Below are 21,098 nucleotides of genomic sequence, written 5' to 3'. Positions count from 1 at the left end.
TTCTCATAGAAGACCAGGAGGTCTTCTCATAGAAGACTAGGAGGTCTTCTCATAGAAAGCCAAACGGTCTTCTTACAGAAGACCAAAATGTCTTCTCATAGAAGATCAAAAGGTCGTCCCATAGAAGACCAAAAGGTCTTCTCATAGAAGACCCAAAGGCCTTCTCATAGAAAACCAATAGGTCTTGTCATAGAAGACCAGGAGGTCTTCTCATAGAAGACCTGGAGGTCTTCTCATAGAAGACCTGGAGGTCTTCTCATAGAAGACCTGGAGGTCTTCTCATAGAAGACCTGGAGGTCAGACCAAAATGTCTTCTAAAAGCAGACCAGGAGGTCTTCTCATGGAAGATTAAAAGGTCTTCTTAAAGAATACCAGTAGGTCTTCTGGTAGGCCAAGAGGCCTTCTCATAGAGGACTAGAAGGTCTTTTAGTAGACCAAAAATGATTTTTGCTAATAGAAGACCAAAAGGTCTTCTCATAGCAGATCCAAAAGGTATTTTCTACTTACACAAATTTTTGCGACGTTGCAATGGTGCCTTACCCAGCTGAGCTGGGGTGGGTGCCAATATAAATTGCTGTTGCATTTCATTGCTATCCTGCTTTTGTTCAACGGTCTCATCGAAACTACCATCGGCTGGATTACGTTGGAAACTAGTTTCGGTTGCCGATTTGGGTGTTGTTGGTAGGGAGTTTCGGTGCGATGGTGATATCGGAAGGGTTTCTATAAAAGAGAAGGGGGTCAATAACATTTCTACATTAATTAAATGCGCAGAGCAAACGGAGTGTTACCTTGATTATAGTTGTGTTGTAGAATTAAAGCATTCGGATTCGAGGTAGGCACCAGTTCACCTTGACCATTGTGGGTTTTGAAGATATACTGCATTTGTAGAGTATTTGGTGGTGGTGGCGGCTGTTGTTGTTGTTGTTGCTGCTGTTGAGATTGTTGTTGTTGATGCAAGGGTAATAGGGCAGCATACTGCGTTATAAGAATATTAGAAAATTGCATTTAATTTTTATTATTTCAATTTTTTTAATTTTTATTAATTTTTCAGTTTTTTAGAAATTTTTGAAAAAAAAAAAAAAAATGTTTTCCAACCCTTACCTGATGATGTGACATGGCATTGTTAACGGCAAACAAGATCTGCTGCTTGGCCGCCTGCCCGCCGCCACCAGCCGCTGGGGATGAAGGCACCGATGCAGCTGCTGCAGCCGATGATGAGACCACCGTCAAGGATGTCGCCTGGGAACCTAGTGTTTTTATTGAAGTGGAAGGAGTAGAAGAGTGCGTTGAGGTCACAATTGTATTACCCAAAAGAGTGGTGGTATTTTTGTGGTTGGACAAAAAATTCGAGTTAATACCAGCACCAGATGAAGTGGAGGACGAGGAGGCGGAAGTAGAGCCAATAATGTTGTTGTTATTGTTGTTGGCCGTATTAGTTTGAGAGATAGAGGAGCTGTGATTGTTATTGCCCGTTACCAAAATAGTGTTAGTGGTTAATTTAGTGGCATTGTTGTTGTTATTATTATTAGTAATGTTGTTGTTATTGTTAGTTGGATTACAGGCTGGAATAATGGTTATGGTACTACTACCACCACCACCAGCAGCATTATTTGTGTTAAGCTGTTGTTGTTGTTTTTGTACGGCATTATTGTTGGCCGTGGTTGTGGTCAGTATCCTGGCATTTGCCGGTAGCGTAATTTTGCTAATAAAAGAAATTGAGGGTCGCATGGAAGAACCACCGCCTGGAGTCGAACTTCCAACACCACCACCCCCGCCCTGGGTGGCTGTTCCCAAGAGCGGTATTTGTTGTTGCTGCTGCTGTTGATTTTGTCGCATTTTATGTTGCAACAATTGTTGGGCAATACTTTGCTGTTGCTGTCGATTCAAGCTATTGGCATCGGTTATCAGCAACATGGTCTGTGGAGCTGATGCTGGACCCGTTGCTGTGGCATGTTTTTGTTGTAGATCTTCAGTTTCTTGTTTAACCACAGATGAGGTCGTTGTGCTGTCATCTCCAATATCTGCATCATTGAGGGTATCCAAGACCAGGGCATCATAGAGTATGGCAGCCCGACCGGTTGCCTTGGTGGCAGCAAATTGTTCTGTTGATATTTTATTGTTGTTGGGGTTGTTGTTGGCAGCATTTGGATTGCGTAGCAATATGGTTTTTGTTGTTGTTATTGGATTATTGTTATTGCAAGGGGAAGCAGTAGAGGTAGTAGAAGTAGTGGTGATGGTGTTGTTGTTGTTGTGGTTATTATTCAACAAGGAGGAAGAGGAGGAGCATATTGTATTGGGGTATTGGTTTTTAGTATTGTCATTCAAATCATTAGACAAGGATGATGATGAAGGGGATGATGATGTTGACATGGATGAGGACAACGACGACGACACTGTGGAAGCAGATGATGATATGGATGCGGATGAAGCTGTGGCAGATTTGTTTGATATGATTGCCCGAATGGGTTTATTGGTGATTATGGTTTCTGATTTGTTTGGTGTTGTTGTTGTTGTCTTTTGTATGGTACGAAAAAACAAGGGCGGCGGTGTTGTCAGGGTCCTGATAATTGTTATTTGCTTGGCCTGATGTTGATGTTGACCACCACCCCCACCTCCACCAACCTTAATAATTGGTGTGGGAGTTACAACAATACTCTGCCGGTGGCTCGGGCCGCCCAGCTGATGTTCATGGGAATAGGGTGTGGGTACGCGGGTAATAACTGTGGGTGGTGTCTCCACCCGGCGAAAATGTAAATTCTTCAAATGACGATGAGGCGAGGAGGTGTGTTGTTGCGGAGTCATTGAACGTCTTAAATGGACAAAATTATGTTGTTGCTGCTGCTGCTGAGGTTGTCGGCCGGTAACTGGTGGCGTAATGGTGTGTAAACGAATATTGGTCGTTGTTGTTGTTGTGGTTGTCGTAATGCCTCCTCCTCCACCCGGAGTGCTAGTCGTCATTGTGGTCATCGTTTGCATGGTGGTGGTGGTGGTCGGTGTTGGGGTACGCGAAGATGATGCTATCAACAGGGTTTTGGCCTTGGGTATTGTATAAAATTCAATATCATCAAAATCGGTTTCCGTTTCATAATCATCATAGTCTTCATCATCATAGAGGACACCATCATCGGCCTCATCATCTTGGATATCCATTTTTATAGAGGCCTTCAAATTATCAGTGACCGTTTGAGGGTCTGATGGGTTGTAATGATGATTTGTGGATGATGTTTTGGTTTTGAGGTTAGTTTGAAAAGAAGAGAAGCACACAGACATACAAACGCACACACACACACACATATGCAACATGGTAAACCAAAACCCAACAAAAATATGAAGCATTTCAGAGACAAAGAAAGATAGAAAAAAATGGACAGGTGGATGGATGGATGGATGGATGGGTGTTTTGTTGTGGGTGTGGTAAGTATGCAAAAATTCGAAAGAAGAAACAATATTGAACAATGAGTAGAAAAAGAGGTTAAGTTCAAGTTAGATGGATGACACATAGATATTAATATTTAAATGGTTAATGGAATTCAATGAGAAAAAAATAAACAAAAAATTGATAAATACAAAAAACAACACCTACCACATGTTGCCCTGGGATCGGTAGGACTACGCAATGGTGGACCACCGGCCACATATTGTGACGTTTTGTTTTGTTGTGTGGCCTGGGGCACGTTGAAGGTAAATATATTACCACCACTTGATGCTGAACTATTTGTAGACGAATTGCCAGAGCCCGCCGTTCCAAGATTTCCGCCGCCACCATTCAATTTATAGGGTGAGGGAGGTTCTTGTTTAATATGCGGTACATCCATGAGATCTTCTTGTTTAATAATAATTTGTTGTGGTTGTTGTTCATCGTGTTTTGTACTCTTTGGACTTATGGGCATAGTCTTAAAAGCACCACCTAAACCGAGAGAGGGAAGGAGAAAGGAAAACAGAAATTATTAATCTTCGATTTAATTAAAAAAACCATTAAATACCAAGAAAACAATAACAAACAACAAGGAAAAAACATTTCTTCAAAGGACCCTTAATGCCTCAAAAATACTTTTTTTAAAGATTTTTAAAAGGCCCTTTATCTCGGTGCCTTATAACAATTTTTTTTTGGATAGACCACAATTACTTGTTGTTTGTATATTGCTCCTTTGTATTCATTTTCTTTTTTTGTTTGATAAAATTGCTCGCCTGTGGGTTGGAAAGGTGTTACACCAATTGGATTTTTGGGACTTGGATATGATAGCATCGCCATTTGTTTGAACTTCATCATACTGTTCTCCAAATTGGGTGGTAATGCCTTCAAGGGTGTTGGTTTGCAAGTAGCCGGCGGTGTGGCCTGTTGTTGCTGCTGGTCATCCTGTAATGAGAAAAAAAAAACAAAATCAAAATGATATCAGAATAGATATCAAAATATTCTTTGGGTCACAACAATTTACGTACCTTATCATTGGCAGCATGACTAATCGCGGTGAGATTTTTACGATAATCATGACCAGTATCTTCGACATCGGAATCGGTAACACGTTCACGACACTTGAGATCAACCGACGAGGAATTTGTGGAATTTTGTGGCTCATGTTGTTGCTGCTGCTGTTGTTGTTGATGGTAAAAGTTTGCATTGTTGTTGTTGTTGCCATTATTATTCGATTGTTGTTGTTCATCGTGATCTTCATCAATGACCATCTAAAGTACGAAAGAAGAGGTAAAATTTTAAAATTTGGTAAAAACTATATATTTTTTATAGAAATGAGGTTCAATAACAATGTCCACAAAGAAGTTTTTTGAAAAGTTGTTCGATAACAAATTTTTCCAGAGAAAAGTTGTTCGATATCAACTTTTTCAATAGATAAGTTGTTCGATAACATCTTTTTTAATAGATAAGTTGTTCGATAACAACTTTTTCTAAGGAAAAGTTGTTCGATAACAACTTTTTCTATGGAAAAGTTGTTCGATAACAACTTTTTCTATGGAAAAGTTGTTTGATAACAACTTTTTCTATGGAAAAGTTGTTTGATAACAACTTTTTCTATGGAAAAGTTGTTCGATAACAACTTTCTCTATGGAAAAGTTGTTCGATAACAACTTTCTCTATGGAAAAGTTGTTCGATAACAACAATCGACCGATAACAATTTTTTCTACAGAAAAATTGTTCGATAACAATTTTTTTCCACAGAAAAATTATACGACAACAATTTTTTCCACAGACAAATTGTTTGATAACAAAATTTTTCACAGAAAAACTGTTCGGTAATAATTTTTTCTATAGAAAAATTGTTCGATAACAACTTTTTCCACAGAAAATTTGTTCGATAAAAACTTTTTCTATAAAAATTTATTCGATATCAACATTTTCCATAGAAAAATTACTCGATAACAAAACTTTCCATAAAAAGTTGTTCAATAACAACAAAGTTGTTCGATAACAATATTTTCTATAGAAAAGTTGTTCGATAACAATATTTTCTATAGAAAAGTTGTCCGATAACAAGTTTTCCTATAGAAAGGTTGTCCGATAACAAGTTTTCCTATAGAAAAGTTGATCGATAACAACTTTTCCTATATAAATGTTGTTCGATAACAACTTTTCCAATAGAAATGTTGTTCGATAACAATTTTTCCAATAGAGATGTTGTTCGATAACAACTTTTCCTATAGAAAAGTTGTACGATAACAACTTTTCCTATAGAAAAATTGTTCGATAACATTTTCTACAGAAAAGTTGTTCGATAACAACATTTGCTCTAGAAAAGTTGTTCGATAAGAGCACTTTTTAAAGAAAAGTGGTACGATAACAAAGATTTTGATAGAAAAGTTGTTCGATAACAACATTTTCCATTCGATAACATAACTCTTTTCCGTTTAAATCACTTTCCCTTTGTGCCCCCTATCTTCTCCTCCAAACTCACTTGTTCTTCCTCTGAGGTAATATCCAATTTCATCGGCTCTTCTTTGATACATTTTTGCAATCCAGACAAATGATGACTATTGATTGTTGTTGGATCCGATGATTCGGTGCACGAAGTGTTGTATGTTGCAATGGTCAATGGTATAATATCGGTTTGCATATCATTAGCGGAATTTTGTCCCAGACCACCGTTAGGGCCACCACTACAATTTGCCGAAAGACTACCATTACCGGAGCTATTGAATGCGGTGGCATAACCCGGCGTGGTGGGACTATGTTCCTGATCAATTGAGTCTGAACCATCGATGGAATCTAAACGATAATTCATATCATTGCCACCCGCTGATGAACCTGGAACAGCATTGGCGTTGGAATTACCACCTGCTGCACTACCCTTACTGGAGCTGGATGATTTACGGCGATTTTTGTTACACCATTTCCAATCGGGATGTAATTTGAAGTGGGCATCCTTGTAGGAAGAGGCCAACTCATTGTACGGGGCCTTCTCCTCTGGCTTCAGGGCATACCACCATTCACCCAAGATTTTACTAACTGTACGATTATCTTGGTTTGGGTGTTTTTTGTGTACCAATTTGCGATGTTTTTTGGAAAAGATCATAAAGGCATTCATGGGACGTCGTATTTTGCTCTGAAAATTGGGAGAGAAGAGGGAGGGGGAGTGTTGGTTATTTTCAAGCTTAAATTTGTTTGAAAAGAAAATATTTACCTTTGTCATGGGACTCATGGGCTCTTTACAGCCACTATTGGCATCTGTGGGACCACCACTTCCTGGTCCTCCCGCTGCTGCAGCTGCTGCATTTTGTTGTTGCTGCAAAGCACTTAGGGACTGAGAACGTCTCTTGGATGCCCCACCTCCATGATTTGTGTTGTTGCCTGAAGTCTCATGGCCATCGTTGAGGTCATTACCTCCCCTGCGTCCTCCAGCAGCACCTGATGTTGATGTTTCTCCAGCCGCCGAGGTACTATAAATATTGGGCCTATAACCTCCTCTTATGCTCTGGTGTTGAGAATCGTTGTTGAAACGTTCCTGTCGTTTATTTTTGTTGATACTCAAATTACTGGCCATGTTGGAGGAGCTGGTGGTGTTATCAGTTTTGGGCGATGGTTCAAAGACATCATCATCCAGCTGATCATCAATGTCATCAGCAGAGTTTGTCAAGTCCGAAGCGGATGATGCCATGGCTGAGTTTTTATTGGCATCACTCAGATTCAGGGGATTTGCAGAGCCAGGAGATGACATGGACTGTTTGATGGTCATCATGTGACCATTGTTGTTGTTGGCGTTCACTGGCAAATTTTGTTGTTGTGATGATGTTGCTGCTGACTGATGATGAGATGTTGGAGGTGGTGGTGGTGTTGATGCTGCTGCCTCTGTGGTATTGGAAATGGTTGGAGAGGGTGTGGGTGGCACAATACCGGCTAAGGAATAGTTGGGGGCTTGTTGTTGACTTTTAACGGGGGATTGATGGATGCGAGGCAGCAGCGTATGCCATTGAAAAATCGACCCCGCATTAATGCCGTTTTTTGGAATAGATTGCTGTTGTTGTTGTTGCGGTTGTTGCTGTTGTTGTAGCTGATGATGATGGGGAGGTGTGTGGTGTTGTGCCTTTACCTGTTGCTGTTGGTGCTGCATTGTCAACAAAGTTGCCGTGGCTCCGCCAGCTGAATTGTGTCGCAATTGATGCAACGACGAAGCAGCAGCGGCGGCCGCTGCGGCAGCAGAAGCGCTATGGTGTTGATGGTGAATACCCTGAATTGAGTTGAGTCCGGTATTTTGTTGTTGTTGTGGTGAGGGAGATGATTGCTGTCTGGGCTGCTGTGGCTGTTGATGGGCCGGCAGCAGGGGCATCAATTGGGTGGCATCCACAATAACGGGATGAAATGACTGACCACCGCTCCCACCTTGGCCTTGACTGGAGGCCTGAGCCTGTGCCGCCTGTATCAGGGCAGCATTGGTCATGTTTGTTGCTGTTGTCGATGATGCAGCAGCCGCTGGTGATATTCGTATGACACTTGTAGCATGGGCCATGGATGTAATGGTGGCAGCCGAAGATGTATGGGCCGCCGCTGATGATGAAGACAACGACGTAATTACCATGGGTGGTGGTGGCGGCCCTGGAGATATTGATGCCTGCAAGTGATGATGCTGCTGAGGTGTCAGCGGTAAATGTGGTGACATGACTGGCTGTTGGGGTGGTGTTGAAACCACTGCAGGCTGATGCATTACCATTGACACAGGCGACTGTTGGGGTGGTGGTGGCGGAGCTGGTACTGGTGCCGTTGACTGGCCACCGACGCCAGCCGCCTGATGGGCTCTCACAGATTCGGGACATATAACCTGAGAACCATACCCACCCATACCATTGTACATTACCGGCGACGGTGTGGCCTTCCACTTGATTGCGTGGGCGTCTTGTGAGGGCGTTGCCGGTCCCCCGCCAATGGGTGTAAAGAAATTTTGGCGATTTGTTGCCACCACCGGTGGCACTGGAGAATTGTTGGCATTCATCGGTGAGGTGCCATGATTGACGGGCGATGAGTATGAGGGTGTGCCGGAACGGGAACTACCCAGGGATACTAAAAGAAAGAAAAAAAAAACAAAAACATTAGAAATCATTTGAAATGCCCCAGATTCACTCTTCCATTGCCATTACACAAACACTGCAGATAGAGTTTGGCGCCCAAATCAAAATCCTGAAAAGCATGCATTTTCCTGCCTACTTTCGTCTCAAGTCTACCAAAACAGTTGCTGGTATTTTACATTAATTTACAATTTCTTAAAAAGATTCTATATCCAATTTATTTTGAGACTTTGGGTTTAATTTTTATTTGTATTTTATACAATTTGTTAAGGGGGAAAACTGCACTATTTTCTTAATGTTTTTTCACTTCATTTTCTTTGATTTTGCTCCTCTTTCATGCTAGTTTATATTTTATTTTGTGAGTGCCTTATTTGTCTTTCTTTCTTTCCTTTCAAATACAAGAAAACCAACGGTTTATTTCTTTTGTCATTGTCAGGTTATTTGTTGTTGCGTTGATGGCGTTACAGGTGAGAATGAGATGGCATTATCACACATTAAAGGGGAGCCAAAAGTGTTGCCAATTGCACGAAAAACATAGTTACTTTGAATTGATGATAAGTGATACCAACTACCTTTGAATAATTTCTTTGGCCAAAAAAGGTATTTGGAGTACAAGTAGAAATTATCATAAAGGGATCAAAGAGGTCTTATAGAAGACAAAATATATTTCGCATGGGTCCTTATATTAAATATCTAAATTATCGCATATGAAAATGCAAAACTCAATGAGTGCAGACCTGAATATTTTCTATAAAGGCGTATAAAGAAAAAGTGGACAAGTGATTCAACCCATTTTGATATCAGAGGCCCTGGAGTTTTTTAGAAAACAAAATGCCTCTTTCTTTCATATATTGATAACCAGTTCTTCCTCCGGCTTATCAAATGATCAAAGGATCTTATTATGATAAAAAAAAAAATCTAATCATTGAAGGATTATAAAGGGGACAGAAAGAAATTTTACGGAAGATATTCATCGTCTCTAAAAAGAAAACATTAAAATCTTGTTTCCGATAAATATCTGCAGTATTTATATCGGAGATGGGCTATATCGGTACACTCCTTCTGGTACCTTCCTCACAAAAGGACAAAATCTTAAAAAAAAAAAATAAATAAATAAATAATAAAAAACATTTTTTTGTACAGCGCTAGGTCAGGTGCGAAAATGAACAATATCGGTCCACTCCATCAAGTACCTCCCCCACAAAGTGTCAAAATTTTGAATAATTACAACTCTCATAAAATGTGATATAAGAGTCCGATTGTCTTAAAATTTCAGATATCCCAATATTTATATTAACCAAAGGTCTGGTGTTAAGATGTAATATATCGGTCCACGCCTTCTGGTAACTCCCCCACAAATGTCGAAATTTTCAAAAAATTTATTTATTTTTTATTTTTTTGCACAGAAAGAGAAAGGATAAACCGATTGTGTTCCAACTTTGCAAATCCTAATATTTGCATCAGCGCTAGGTCAGGTGCGAAAATGGCCAACATCGGTCCACTACATCAAGTACCTCCCCCACAAAGGGTTAACATTTTGAATAATTATATCTCTTATAAAATGTGATGTAATAATCCGATTGTCTTCAAATTTCACGCATCCCAATATTTTTATATACGCAAGAGCTGGTGTTAAGATCGAATATATCGGCCCACTCCTTCTGGTGCCTCTCCCACAAAAAGGTCGAAATTTTAAATATCCATGAAGCTCATAAAACGCTCAATTAATATCCGATTGAATTCAGACTTGGTACATCTCAATATTGCCATCAACACAAGATATAATATCAAGATGGTGGAGATCGGGCCATTCCTTCTGGTACCTCCCTCACAAAGGGCAAAAGTTTTGAATAACCGAAACTATTATAAAATCCGAAATAAGCATCCGGTTGACTTCATATTTCACACATCCCATTATTTCTACTAACACAAGACCTGTTGTGAAGATGGAATATATCGGTCCACTCCTTCTGGTACCTCCTCCACAAAGGGGTCAAAATTTTGAATATTCATGAAGCTCATAAAACAAGAAATTAACATTCGATTCCATTCAGACTTGGTACATCTCAAAATTTCCATCAACACAAGATATGCTATAAAGATGGTGGAGATCGGACTATTCCTTTTGGTACCTCTCTCACAAAGGGTCAAAGTTTTGAATAACCAAATGAGTATAAAATCCGAAATAAGCATCCGGCTCTCTTCAAATTTGACACAGTCCATTATTTCTGCTAACACAAGATCTGTTGTGAAGATGAAACGTATTCGTCCACTCCTTCCGGTACCTCCCCCACAAAGGGTCAAAATTTTGAGTATTCATGAAGCTCATAAAACGCTCAATTAACAACCGATTCCATTCAGACTTGGCACATCTCATTATTTCTATCAACACAAGATCTGTTATAAATCAGGTAGAGATCGGACCACTCCTTCTGGTACCTCCCCCACAAAGGATCAAAGTTTTGAATAACTAAAACGATTATAAAAACCCGAAGTAAGCATCCGGTTGACTTCATATTTTACACATCACAATATTCCCATAAACCTAAGGTCTGGTGTGAAGATGGGATATATCGGTCCACTCCTTCTGGTACCTCCCCACAAAGGGTCAACATTTTGAATATCCATAAAACGCGGAATTAACATCCGATTCCATTCAAACTTGGTATATCTCAATATTTCCATCAACACAAGATCTTTTGTAAATCTGAAAGAGATCAGACCATTCCTTCTGGTACCTGTCCCACATAGGCTTCAAGATTTTGAAAAACAAAAAACTAGAAGGAGTTAAGGAACGTATATTTGGTTCGAAATACCGAAGATTGTTTTCAAAGACCTAAAGGTCTTATTGGCATTGATAAAAGAAAAAACGTAGAGGCAGAAGCCCTCATAGTGCAACCTTCCAGTGTAAAATAACTTTCGATTGCCTCAAGAGGTGTGGCATTTCTTGTCAAAAGCGAAATATACAGAATTTGTCCTTCTTGAGGACCTAAAACCTATTCCATAGGCTAAAAAAATATTCCGTAGTCCGTTTTTCTTGAGCTCTAATACTCTTTGTGTTTGGCGTTTAAGAGGAGAAAGGTTCTCCCTTTCCTGACAAAGACATTTAAGAGGAGTGGCATTTCTTTTCAAAAAGCGAAATATACAGAATTCGTCCTTCTTGAGGACCCAAGTCGTAGTAGTTCTTTCCTGAGCTCTAATACTTTTGGTGTTTGAAGCTGAGGAGGAGAAAGGTTCTCCCTTTCCTAGCAAAGACATGCTGCCCCGAGAGGGGTAGCATTTTCGTTTCAAATTCCAAGAAGTGTTCCCCTCTTAAAATGAAAAAAAAAATGTCTCCACACTGACCAATGTCTCCAAGAGACCAACAGCTGCTCCCAACGAGTGTCCTCTTTTTTTATGGACAATAATCGATTTCAACTTACCCAACATATTGGCCACATCCGTTTCCTCCTGATCGAAACGTCCGGTTGTACGATAATTTGGAGACGTTTCCGAATCACGAGATGTATCCTCATCGATTTGGGTTTTACTGCTCGAACGGCTGCTAATATCACTGGAATGAAAAATAAAACAAGAATTTAATAGCTCCCTTCAAATTTCCCTAAGCTTCCCACCCGTAGTACTCACCTTGGAAAACGACTCGGTCCGGATGAACGCAACGAATTGCCCTTCTGATTGAGATGGCGCGAGCAAAAGCCACGGCGCTGAGATTCCTTCGAACACAGCGAACATAATCGACGCCATTGTTTGCCATTGAATTTTTTGCGTACGCCCGACTCGGACTCGACAATGTCGCCCTTTTTGAAGCGATGCGGCGTATTCGCTTGAGATCGTGGTGTAGCTGGATGAGATCGTGGTGTTAGCCTCTGTTCAAGTGCTGATGATGAGCTGCCGCGACTTTGCATGCTGCTGCGTTTGCTGCCGCCGGACAGCTTTTCCGGATCGGCATCGGCGAGCGATGCATAGCCGCCGATATCGACACGTTTCAGTTCTTCATCGGAATCGTAGGAGTCGTCATAGGTGGCGGTGTTGGCAGCAGTAGTGCTGGTGGTGGTGGTGGTGGAACGATGCTGTTGTTGCAGCTGTTGGTGATGACGTTGTTGTCGCCTCTGCTGTTGCATTGCCATTTCATCAGATGTTTGTAGTTTAGAATCGATTCCATGATGCTGCTGCTGCGAATGTTGATGGGGATGTTGATGTTGTTCCATTGCCGTGGTTTGGTGTTGATGTTGTGGGTGAAGATGATGGTGGTGTTGTTGTTGTTGTGGTTCGGTCTCAACACAACCATTTGCATTGTTTTGCAGTAAATAGGCATTTTGATGCTGTCCTCCTGCGTTAGTGACCACCACCACATTGCCATTACCACTCCCGTTCACAATATTCCCACCAGTCGTTTGAAACGGCGATGTGGCTATGGTCCTGTAATAATCATCCGGTTTCGGTTGCGTTGTCACCGTCTGATGACCCGATGTCCGTTGCAGAACCGCTGCCGCCGCCCCACTGGGAGTTACCATTTTATTATTGATAAAGGTCAACTGATGATGTTGATGATGTGTTGTGTGTTGTGACTGTTGCTGGGGATCCTGATGATGCAGCTGCTGCTGCGGGCCATGTGAATGATATGGATGTGGACCATGATGAAGACCCGTCGTTGGCGTTTTACTGCCCTGATGATGATTCATCGCATATTGTACCGTTGTGGCGCCCAAGGTACGTCTGGATTGTGGTGACGCTGCAGCGGCCACTTTTTTGGTCGTAAACGCATTGTTGTTGTTTGCAGGGACAGTTTGCAGTAGGGGTGACACTTCGTTTAGTTCATCCCACCAGGGTGGCAGCAGCAAACGTAGATCGGCACGTTTTACAGTGTTCAACTGAAATGCGGGGAGAGGGGAAATTGAGAGAAATTTAATGAAACAATTTGAAAAGTATCAATGGGTTCTGACGACAGAAGGAGCGTTTTGGATGAGCAAAAATTGAGCCCCTTTTGTGGGGGATATACCAGAAGGAGCGGTCCGAAATCTACCATTTTTATACCAGATCTAGAGTTCGTAGAAATATTAGGATGTTGGAAATTTGAAAAGAATTGGATGCCTACTTGATGCGTATGTGAGCGTTTGGGTTATTCAGAATTTCGACCTCTTTGTGGGGGAGGTACCCGAAGGAGTGGGCTGATATTTTCCATCTTTGCACAAGAGCTGGTGTTGGTTGAGATATTGGGATTTGTAAAGTTTGAAAAGAATCGGAAGCTTATTTCGCATTTTATGAGCGTTTTGGTTTTACAAAATTTTGACCCCATTGTGGGGGAGGCACCCGAAGGAGTGGCCCGATATCTTTCATCTTCACATCAGATCTAAAGTTGGTAGAGATGTTGAGATGTGTGAAGCTTGAAAAGAATCGGAAGCTTATTTCGCATTTTATGAGCGTTTTGGTTATTCAAAAATTTTACCCCTTTGTGGGGGAGGTACAAGAAGGTGTGGGCAGATTTTACCCATCTTCACACAAGATTTTGTGTCAGTAGAATTATTGAGATGTGTGAAGTTTGAAAAGAATCGGATGCTAATTTCGCAATTTATGAGCGTTTTGGTTTTTCAAAATTTTGAGCCCTTTGTGGGGGAGGTACCAGAAGGAGTGGGCCGATATCTACCATCTTCACCCAAGATCTTGTGTTGGTTGAGATATTGGGATTTGTGAAGTTTGAAAAGAATCGGAAGATTATTTCGCATTTTATGAGCGTTTTGGTTTTTCAAAATTTTGATCCCTTTGTGGGGGAGGTACAAGAAGGAGTGGTCAGATTTTTACTATCTTCACACAAGATATTGTGTTGGTAGAAACATTGGGCTGTGTGAAGTTTGAAGAGAATCGGATGTTTATTTTGAATTTTTGTGAGTGTTTTGGTTTTTCAAAATTTTGACCCCTTTGTGGGGGAGGTACAAGAAGGGGTGGGCAGATTTTACCCATCTTCCCATAAGACTTCCTCTTAGTAGAAATATTGAAATGTGTAAAGTTTGAAAATAATCGGATGTTTATTTAGCATTTTATTAGCGTTTTTTGTTATTCGAAATTTTGACCTCTTTGTGGGGGAGGTACCCGAAGGAGTGGACCGATATCTATCATCTTCACAACAAATCTTGTGTCAGAAGAAATATTCCAATGTGTTAATTTTGAAAAGATTCGTATGCTTAGTTAGCACTTTATGAGCGTTTTGGTTTTTCAAAATTTTGTCCCCTTTGTGGGGGAGGTACCAGAAGGAGTCGGCTGATATCTTCCATCTTCACATCAGATCTAAAGTTGGTAGAGATGTTGAGATGTGTGAAGTTTGGAAATAATCGGATTCATTTTTCGGATATTATGAGCGTTTTAGTTATTCGAAATTTTTACCCCTTTGTGGGGGAGGTACGAGAAGGAGTGGGCCGATATCTGCCATCTTCACCCAAGATCTTGTGTTGGTTGAGATATTGGGATTTGTGAAGTTTGAAAAGAATCGGATGCTTACTCGTTATTTTATGTGCGTTTTGGTTTTTCAAAATTTTGACCCCTTTATGGGGGAGGTACCAGAAGGAGTGGACCAATATATTCCATCTTTACACAATATCTTGTTTTGATGGAACTATTGGGACGTGTCAAGTTTGAAAAGAATCGGAAGATTATTTCGCATTTTATGAGCGTTTTGGTTTTTCAAAATTTTGACCCCTTTGTGGGGGAGGTACAAGAAGGAGTGGTCAGATTTTTACTATCTTCACACAAGATATTGTGTTGGTAGAAACATTGGGCTGTGTGAAGTTTGAAGAGAATCGGATGTTTATTTTGAATTTTTATGAGCGTTTTGGTTTTTCAAAATTTTGACCCCTTTGTGGGGGAGGTACAAGAAGGGGTGGGCAGATTTTACCCATCTTCCCATAAGACTTCCTCTTAGTAGAAATATTGAAATGTGTAAAGTTTGAAAATAATCGGATGTTTATTTAGCATTTTATTAGCGTTTTGGTTATTCGAAATTTTAACCTCTTTGTGGGGGAGGTACCCGAAGGAGTGGGCCGATATCTAACGTCTTCACAACAAATCTTGTGTCAGAAGAAATATTCCAATGTGTTAAGTTTGAAAAGAATCGGATGCTTATTTTATATTTTATGAGCGTTTTGGTTTTTCAGAATTTCGACCCCTTTGTGCGGGAGGTACCAAAAGGAGTGGGCCGATATCTACCAAGTTCACAACGGATCTTGTGCTGTTAGAAATATTGTGATGTGTGAAGTTAGGAAAGAATCGGATGTATTTTATGAGCGTTTTGGCTATTCAATAGTTTGATCCCTTTGTGGGGAGGCCCAATGCTCCTAGACACTTCCTCTTCACTCCTTCGGAGTCGAACAGTAATCAAATACTTTTTTCCAACTTACAATTGCCGCTCCCGTCTCCGTGGTTCCAATTTGTACTGTAAACTGTTTTGTTGCCGGATGTACCTCGATAACGGTGCCTTCGACAAACACACAACCCTCACGGCCCTCAATGGATGTTCGCACACAGACACGGGTGTCCTCCAAGAGCTGAAAAAAACGAAACGAAACGAAGCGAAAGAAAACCAAATTCAATAATCTTCTGCACAGAGTTGTCAATTAAACGTGGACATGAATAAGGGGGGAGGTAGGGGGGTGTGGAGAATGGAATTGATACCTACATCGGCCGCTGGTGGACTTGCGTCCAATATCACATTAAAACGCCCACTATTAAGTACATCCGTGTATAGGTGTGTACTATTTTCTGGTGGATCAAATTCGACAATAATTGAATTCGGTGGCACATCGATGATGGCATTCGGCGACGATGACGACGTCAATGTCGTCGTTGTCGATGGCTGGCGCGTCACGCCCGGAGCATAGTAGTTATTCACTTTGGCCAGTACTCGGGTATCAATCCAATCACTTAGATTAAGTACAATCCCATCATTGCTGCTGCTGGTCGATGAGGAGAAGGAGATGGAGGGTGTGGTGGTGGCAGAGGAGGACGAGGATGCGGAGACGGACATCGATGATGTGACGGAGGATGTTGTGTTGTTGACAACAGTTGCTGCAGATGATGATTGTTGGGGTGGTGGTGGTGGTGGGGCTGCTGTTGCTACTGTCACAGACGAAGAGGACGACTGTTGCTGTAAATGATGTTGTTGCATTTGTAATTGCTGTTGTTGTTGGCTGTTGCTATTCAAAGCAACAACATGTATCTGTGTTTTGTGTTGCGGTTGTTGGTGTTGTTGTTGTTGTTGTACAAAATGATATCGTTGTCCAGCAACATTATTTTGTTGATTTAAATTGTTGTTGTTGTTGTTGCTATTACTACCATTGATGCTGGCTGTTGCTGTTGTGGGGGTATTGGCATTGTGGTTGCTGCCACTGCTTGCATTGTTGTTGTCATTTACCACATATTGTTTGTGTATAGATGTTGTTGTAGTTGTTGACGTTGATGCGGCACCAGGAACACCAGGAACGCCGCCAGCTGCATGAGAACTGAAAGAGAGAGAAGGGAGAAGAGAGGAAATTATTCAAATATTCTTCACAAATAAAGGAAATTGGTTATTCAAATAATTAAATAGAGTATCTACGATATCAAAAATCCACATATCGTAAAAAAATATTCAATTTTGTAACTCTATTATACGATCGTAAATCTTCGCCTCTAATATATAATTTATCTAAATGTAGTAAAACTATTAGTTTTACTACCAAATATCGAAAAATAGTAGAAGCTATCCAAATAACGTAAAATAGTAAAATCATCCACTCAAATAACGTAAAAATATCATTTACGTCATCCAAACGGGGTCGTAATATCATCTTCGTTATCCAAATCTCGTAAAACTATTATCCACCATACCTAAACATCGTAAAAATATTATCCACTCTATTCAAATATCGTAAAAATATTATACACGTTATCCAAAAATATCGTAAAAAATTTAAATATCGTAAACTTTTTATCTACGTTATTCAAATATCGTAAAAAGACAATCCACATTTTCCAAATATTGTAAAAATATTATCCATTCTATTCAAATATCGTAAAAATACTATACACGTTATCCAAACATATCGTAAACTTTTTATCCATGTTATTCAAATATCGTAAAAAGATAAACCACATTTTCCAAATATCGTAAAAATATTATCCATTCTATTCAACTATCGTAAAAAATTTAAATCTCGTAAAAATATTATACACGTTATCCAAAAATATCGTAAACTTTTTATCCACGTTATTCAAATATCGTAAAAAGACAATCCACATTTTCCAAATATCGTAAATATATTATCCATTCTATTCAAAAATCGTAAAAAATTTAAATATCGTAAAAATATTATACACGTTATCCAAAAATATCATAAACTTTTTATCCACGTTGTTCAAATATCGTAGAAAGATAATCCACCTTTTTCAAATATTGTAAAAATATTATCCATTCCCTTCAAATATCGTAAAAAACTTAAATATCGTAAAAATATTATACACGTTACCAAAAATATCGTAAACTTTTTATCCACGTTATTCAAATATCGTAAAAGATAATCTTCGTTTTCCAAATATCGTAAAAATATTCAAATCCCGTAAAAACATTATCCACATTATAAAAATATCGTAAAATATTATCCATATCAGTCGAATATCGTAAAAATATTGCTCAAATGCCGTAAAAATATTATCCACGCTATTCAAATATCATAAAAATATTATTCAAATAGCGTAAAAATATTACCCACTTTATCTCACTATCGTAAAAATGTTATCCACTTTAACTTAATATCGTAAAAATTAAAATATCGTAAAAATATTATCCAAATATCGTAAAACTGCTTTCCGCGTTATCCAAATATCGTAGAAAATATTATACACGTTATACTGATATCGTAAAAATATTATCCACTCTATTTAAATATCGTAAAAATTTTATCCAAATATCGTAAAAATATTACACTCGTTATCTAAAAAATATCGTCAAATTATTATCCACGTTATACAAATATCGTAAACATTGTTCACGTTACCCAAATATCGCAAAATTATTATCCACGTAATCCAAATATGCTAAACATTATCCACGTTACCCAAATATCGTAGAATTATTATCCACGTCATCCAAATATCGTAAAAATATATCCAAGTATCGTAAAAATATTATTCACGTTAAAATATCGTAAAAAGAGGATCAATATTTTCCAAATATCGTAAAAAATAATTCACGGTGTTCAAATGCCGTAAAAAAATTATGCACGTGTTACAAATATCATAAAAATATTTTCCACTCTATTCAAATATCGTAAAAATGTTACATATCGTAAAAATAGTATACACGTTATCTAAAAAATATCGTAAAATTATTATTCACGTTATCCAAATATCCTAAACATTGTCCACGTTACCCAAATATCGCAAAATTATTATCCACGTAATCCAAATATGCTAAACATTATCCACGTTACCCAAATATCGTAGAAATATTATCCACGTCATCCAAATATCGTAAAAATATATCCAAGTATCGTAAAAATATTATTCACGTTATCCAAATACCGTAAAAAGAGTATCCACGTTATTCAAATATCGTAAAAAATATTATCCACTTTATTCTAATATCGTAAAAATATTGTCCACGTTATCCAAGTATCGTAAAAATATTATCCACGTTATCCAAATACCGTAAAAATAGTATCCACATTATTTAAATATCGTAAAAATTATTATCCTCGTTATTCAAATATCGTAAAAATATAATCCACTTAATCAAAATATCGTAAAAATTGTGTCTACGTTATCCAAATATCGCATACATCGTATCCATGATTTCCAAATATCGTAAAAATATTATCCACATTATCCAAATATTATATTCGTTATTCAAATATCGTAAAAATATTATCAACTTCATACAAATAACGTAAAAATATTATCCACTTTATCCAAATATCGTAAAAATATTATCCACGATATTCAAATATCGTAAAAATATTATCCAAATTATACAAATACCGTAAAAATGCTTTCCGCGTTATCCAAATATCGTAGAAATATTATACACGTTATTCAAATATCGTAAAAATTATATCCATGGCGCTCAAATGCCGTAAAAATATTATACACGTTATACTGATATCGTAAAAATATTATCCACTCTATTTAAATATCGTAAAAATTTTATCCAAATATCGTAAAAATATTACACTCGTTATCTAAAAAATATCGTCAAATTATTATCCACTTTATCCAAATATCTTAAACATTGTTCACGTTTTCCAAAAATATCGTAAAAAAATATTATCCACTTTATCCAAATATCGTAAAAATGTTGTCTGCGTTATTTAAATATCGTAAAAATATTGTCCGCGTTTTTAAAATATCGTAGAAATATTATACACATTATTCAAATATCGTAAAAATATTATACACGTTATTCAAATATCGTAAAAATATTATCTACTCTATCCAAATATCGTAAAAATTTTACATATCGTAAAAATACTATACACGTTATCTAAAAAATATCGTAAAATTTTTATCCACGTTATCCAAATATCGTAAAAATATTATCCACTTTATCCAAATATCGTAAAAATATTATCCACGTTATCTAAAAAATATCGTAAAAAGGGGATCAATATTTTCCAAATATCGTAAAATACAATTCACGGTGTTCAAATGCCGTAAAAAATTATCCACGTTATCCAAATATCGTAAAAATATTATCTACTCTATCCAAATATCGTAAAAATTTTACATATCGTAAAAATACTATACACGTTATCTAAAAAATATCGTAAAATTTTTATCCACGTTATCCAAATATCGTAAAAATATTATCCACTTTATCCAAATATCGTAAAAATATTATCCACGTTATCTAAAAAATATCGTAAAAAGGGGATCAATATTTTCCAAATATCGTAAAATACAATTCACGGTGTTCAAATGCCGTAAAAAATTATCCACGTTATCCAAATATCGTAAAAATATTATCTACTCTATCCAAATATCGTAAAAATATTATCCACTTTATCCAAATATCGTAAAAATATTATCCACGTTATCCAAATACAGTAAAAATAGTATCCACGTTATTCAAATATCGTAAAAAATACTATCTAAAATACTATTCAAATATCGTAAAAATTATATCTACGTTATCAATATATCGTAAAAATTGTGTCTACGTTATCCAAATATCGCATAAATGGTATCCATGATTTCCAAATATCGTAAAAATAATGTCCACGTTATCCAAATACCGTAAAAATAGTATCCACGTTATTCAAATATCGTAAAAATAGTATCCACGTTTTCCAAATACCATAAAAATAGTATCCACGTTATTCAAATGTCGTAGAAATTATTATCCACGTTATTCAAATATCGTAAAAATTATATCTACGTCATCAAAATATCGTAAAAATTGTGTCTACGTTATCCAAATATCGCCTAAATGGTATCCATGATTTCCAAATATCGTAAAAACATTATCCACGTCATCCAAATATTATATTCGTTATTCAAATATCGTAAAAATATTATCAACTTCATCCAAATAATGTAAAAAATTATCCACTTATCCAAATATCGT

General features: G+C 38.0%; 1 protein-coding gene across 1 annotated transcript in view; it reads right to left on the bottom strand.

Moving 5' to 3' along the window:
- LOC101893878 (pneumococcal serine-rich repeat protein) overlaps nt 1–21,098 on the bottom strand; it is a 117,057-nt gene that overhangs the window by 9,822 nt on the left and 86,137 nt on the right. The window contains exons 5-16 of the mRNA XM_059123385.1: nt 16,176–16,998; nt 15,898–16,044; nt 12,137–13,380; nt 11,932–12,062; nt 6,634–8,504; nt 5,908–6,555; nt 4,441–4,683; nt 4,189–4,357; nt 3,584–3,907; nt 1,102–1,247; nt 789–975; nt 508–720 (exon numbers count right to left, since the gene is read on the bottom strand). Coding sequence (XP_058979368.1) covers nt 508–720; nt 789–975; nt 1,102–1,247; nt 3,584–3,907; nt 4,189–4,357; nt 4,441–4,683; nt 5,908–6,555; nt 6,634–8,504; nt 11,932–12,062; nt 12,137–13,380; nt 15,898–16,044; nt 16,176–16,998 — 6,146 coding nt within the window. The remainder of the gene's footprint in view (nt 1–507; nt 721–788; nt 976–1,101; nt 1,248–3,583; nt 3,908–4,188; nt 4,358–4,440; nt 4,684–5,907; nt 6,556–6,633; nt 8,505–11,931; nt 12,063–12,136; nt 13,381–15,897; nt 16,045–16,175; nt 16,999–21,098) is intronic.

The sequence above is a fragment of the Musca domestica genome, unplaced genomic scaffold (genome assembly GCF_030504385.1).
Source record: "Musca domestica strain aabys unplaced genomic scaffold, Musca_domestica.polishedcontigs.V.1.1 24, whole genome shotgun sequence".
Lineage (NCBI taxonomy): Eukaryota > Metazoa > Arthropoda > Insecta > Diptera > Muscidae > Musca > Musca domestica.
The sequence above is the reverse complement of the archived record's forward strand: the minus strand, read 5'-3'. Positions and strand labels throughout refer to the sequence as shown.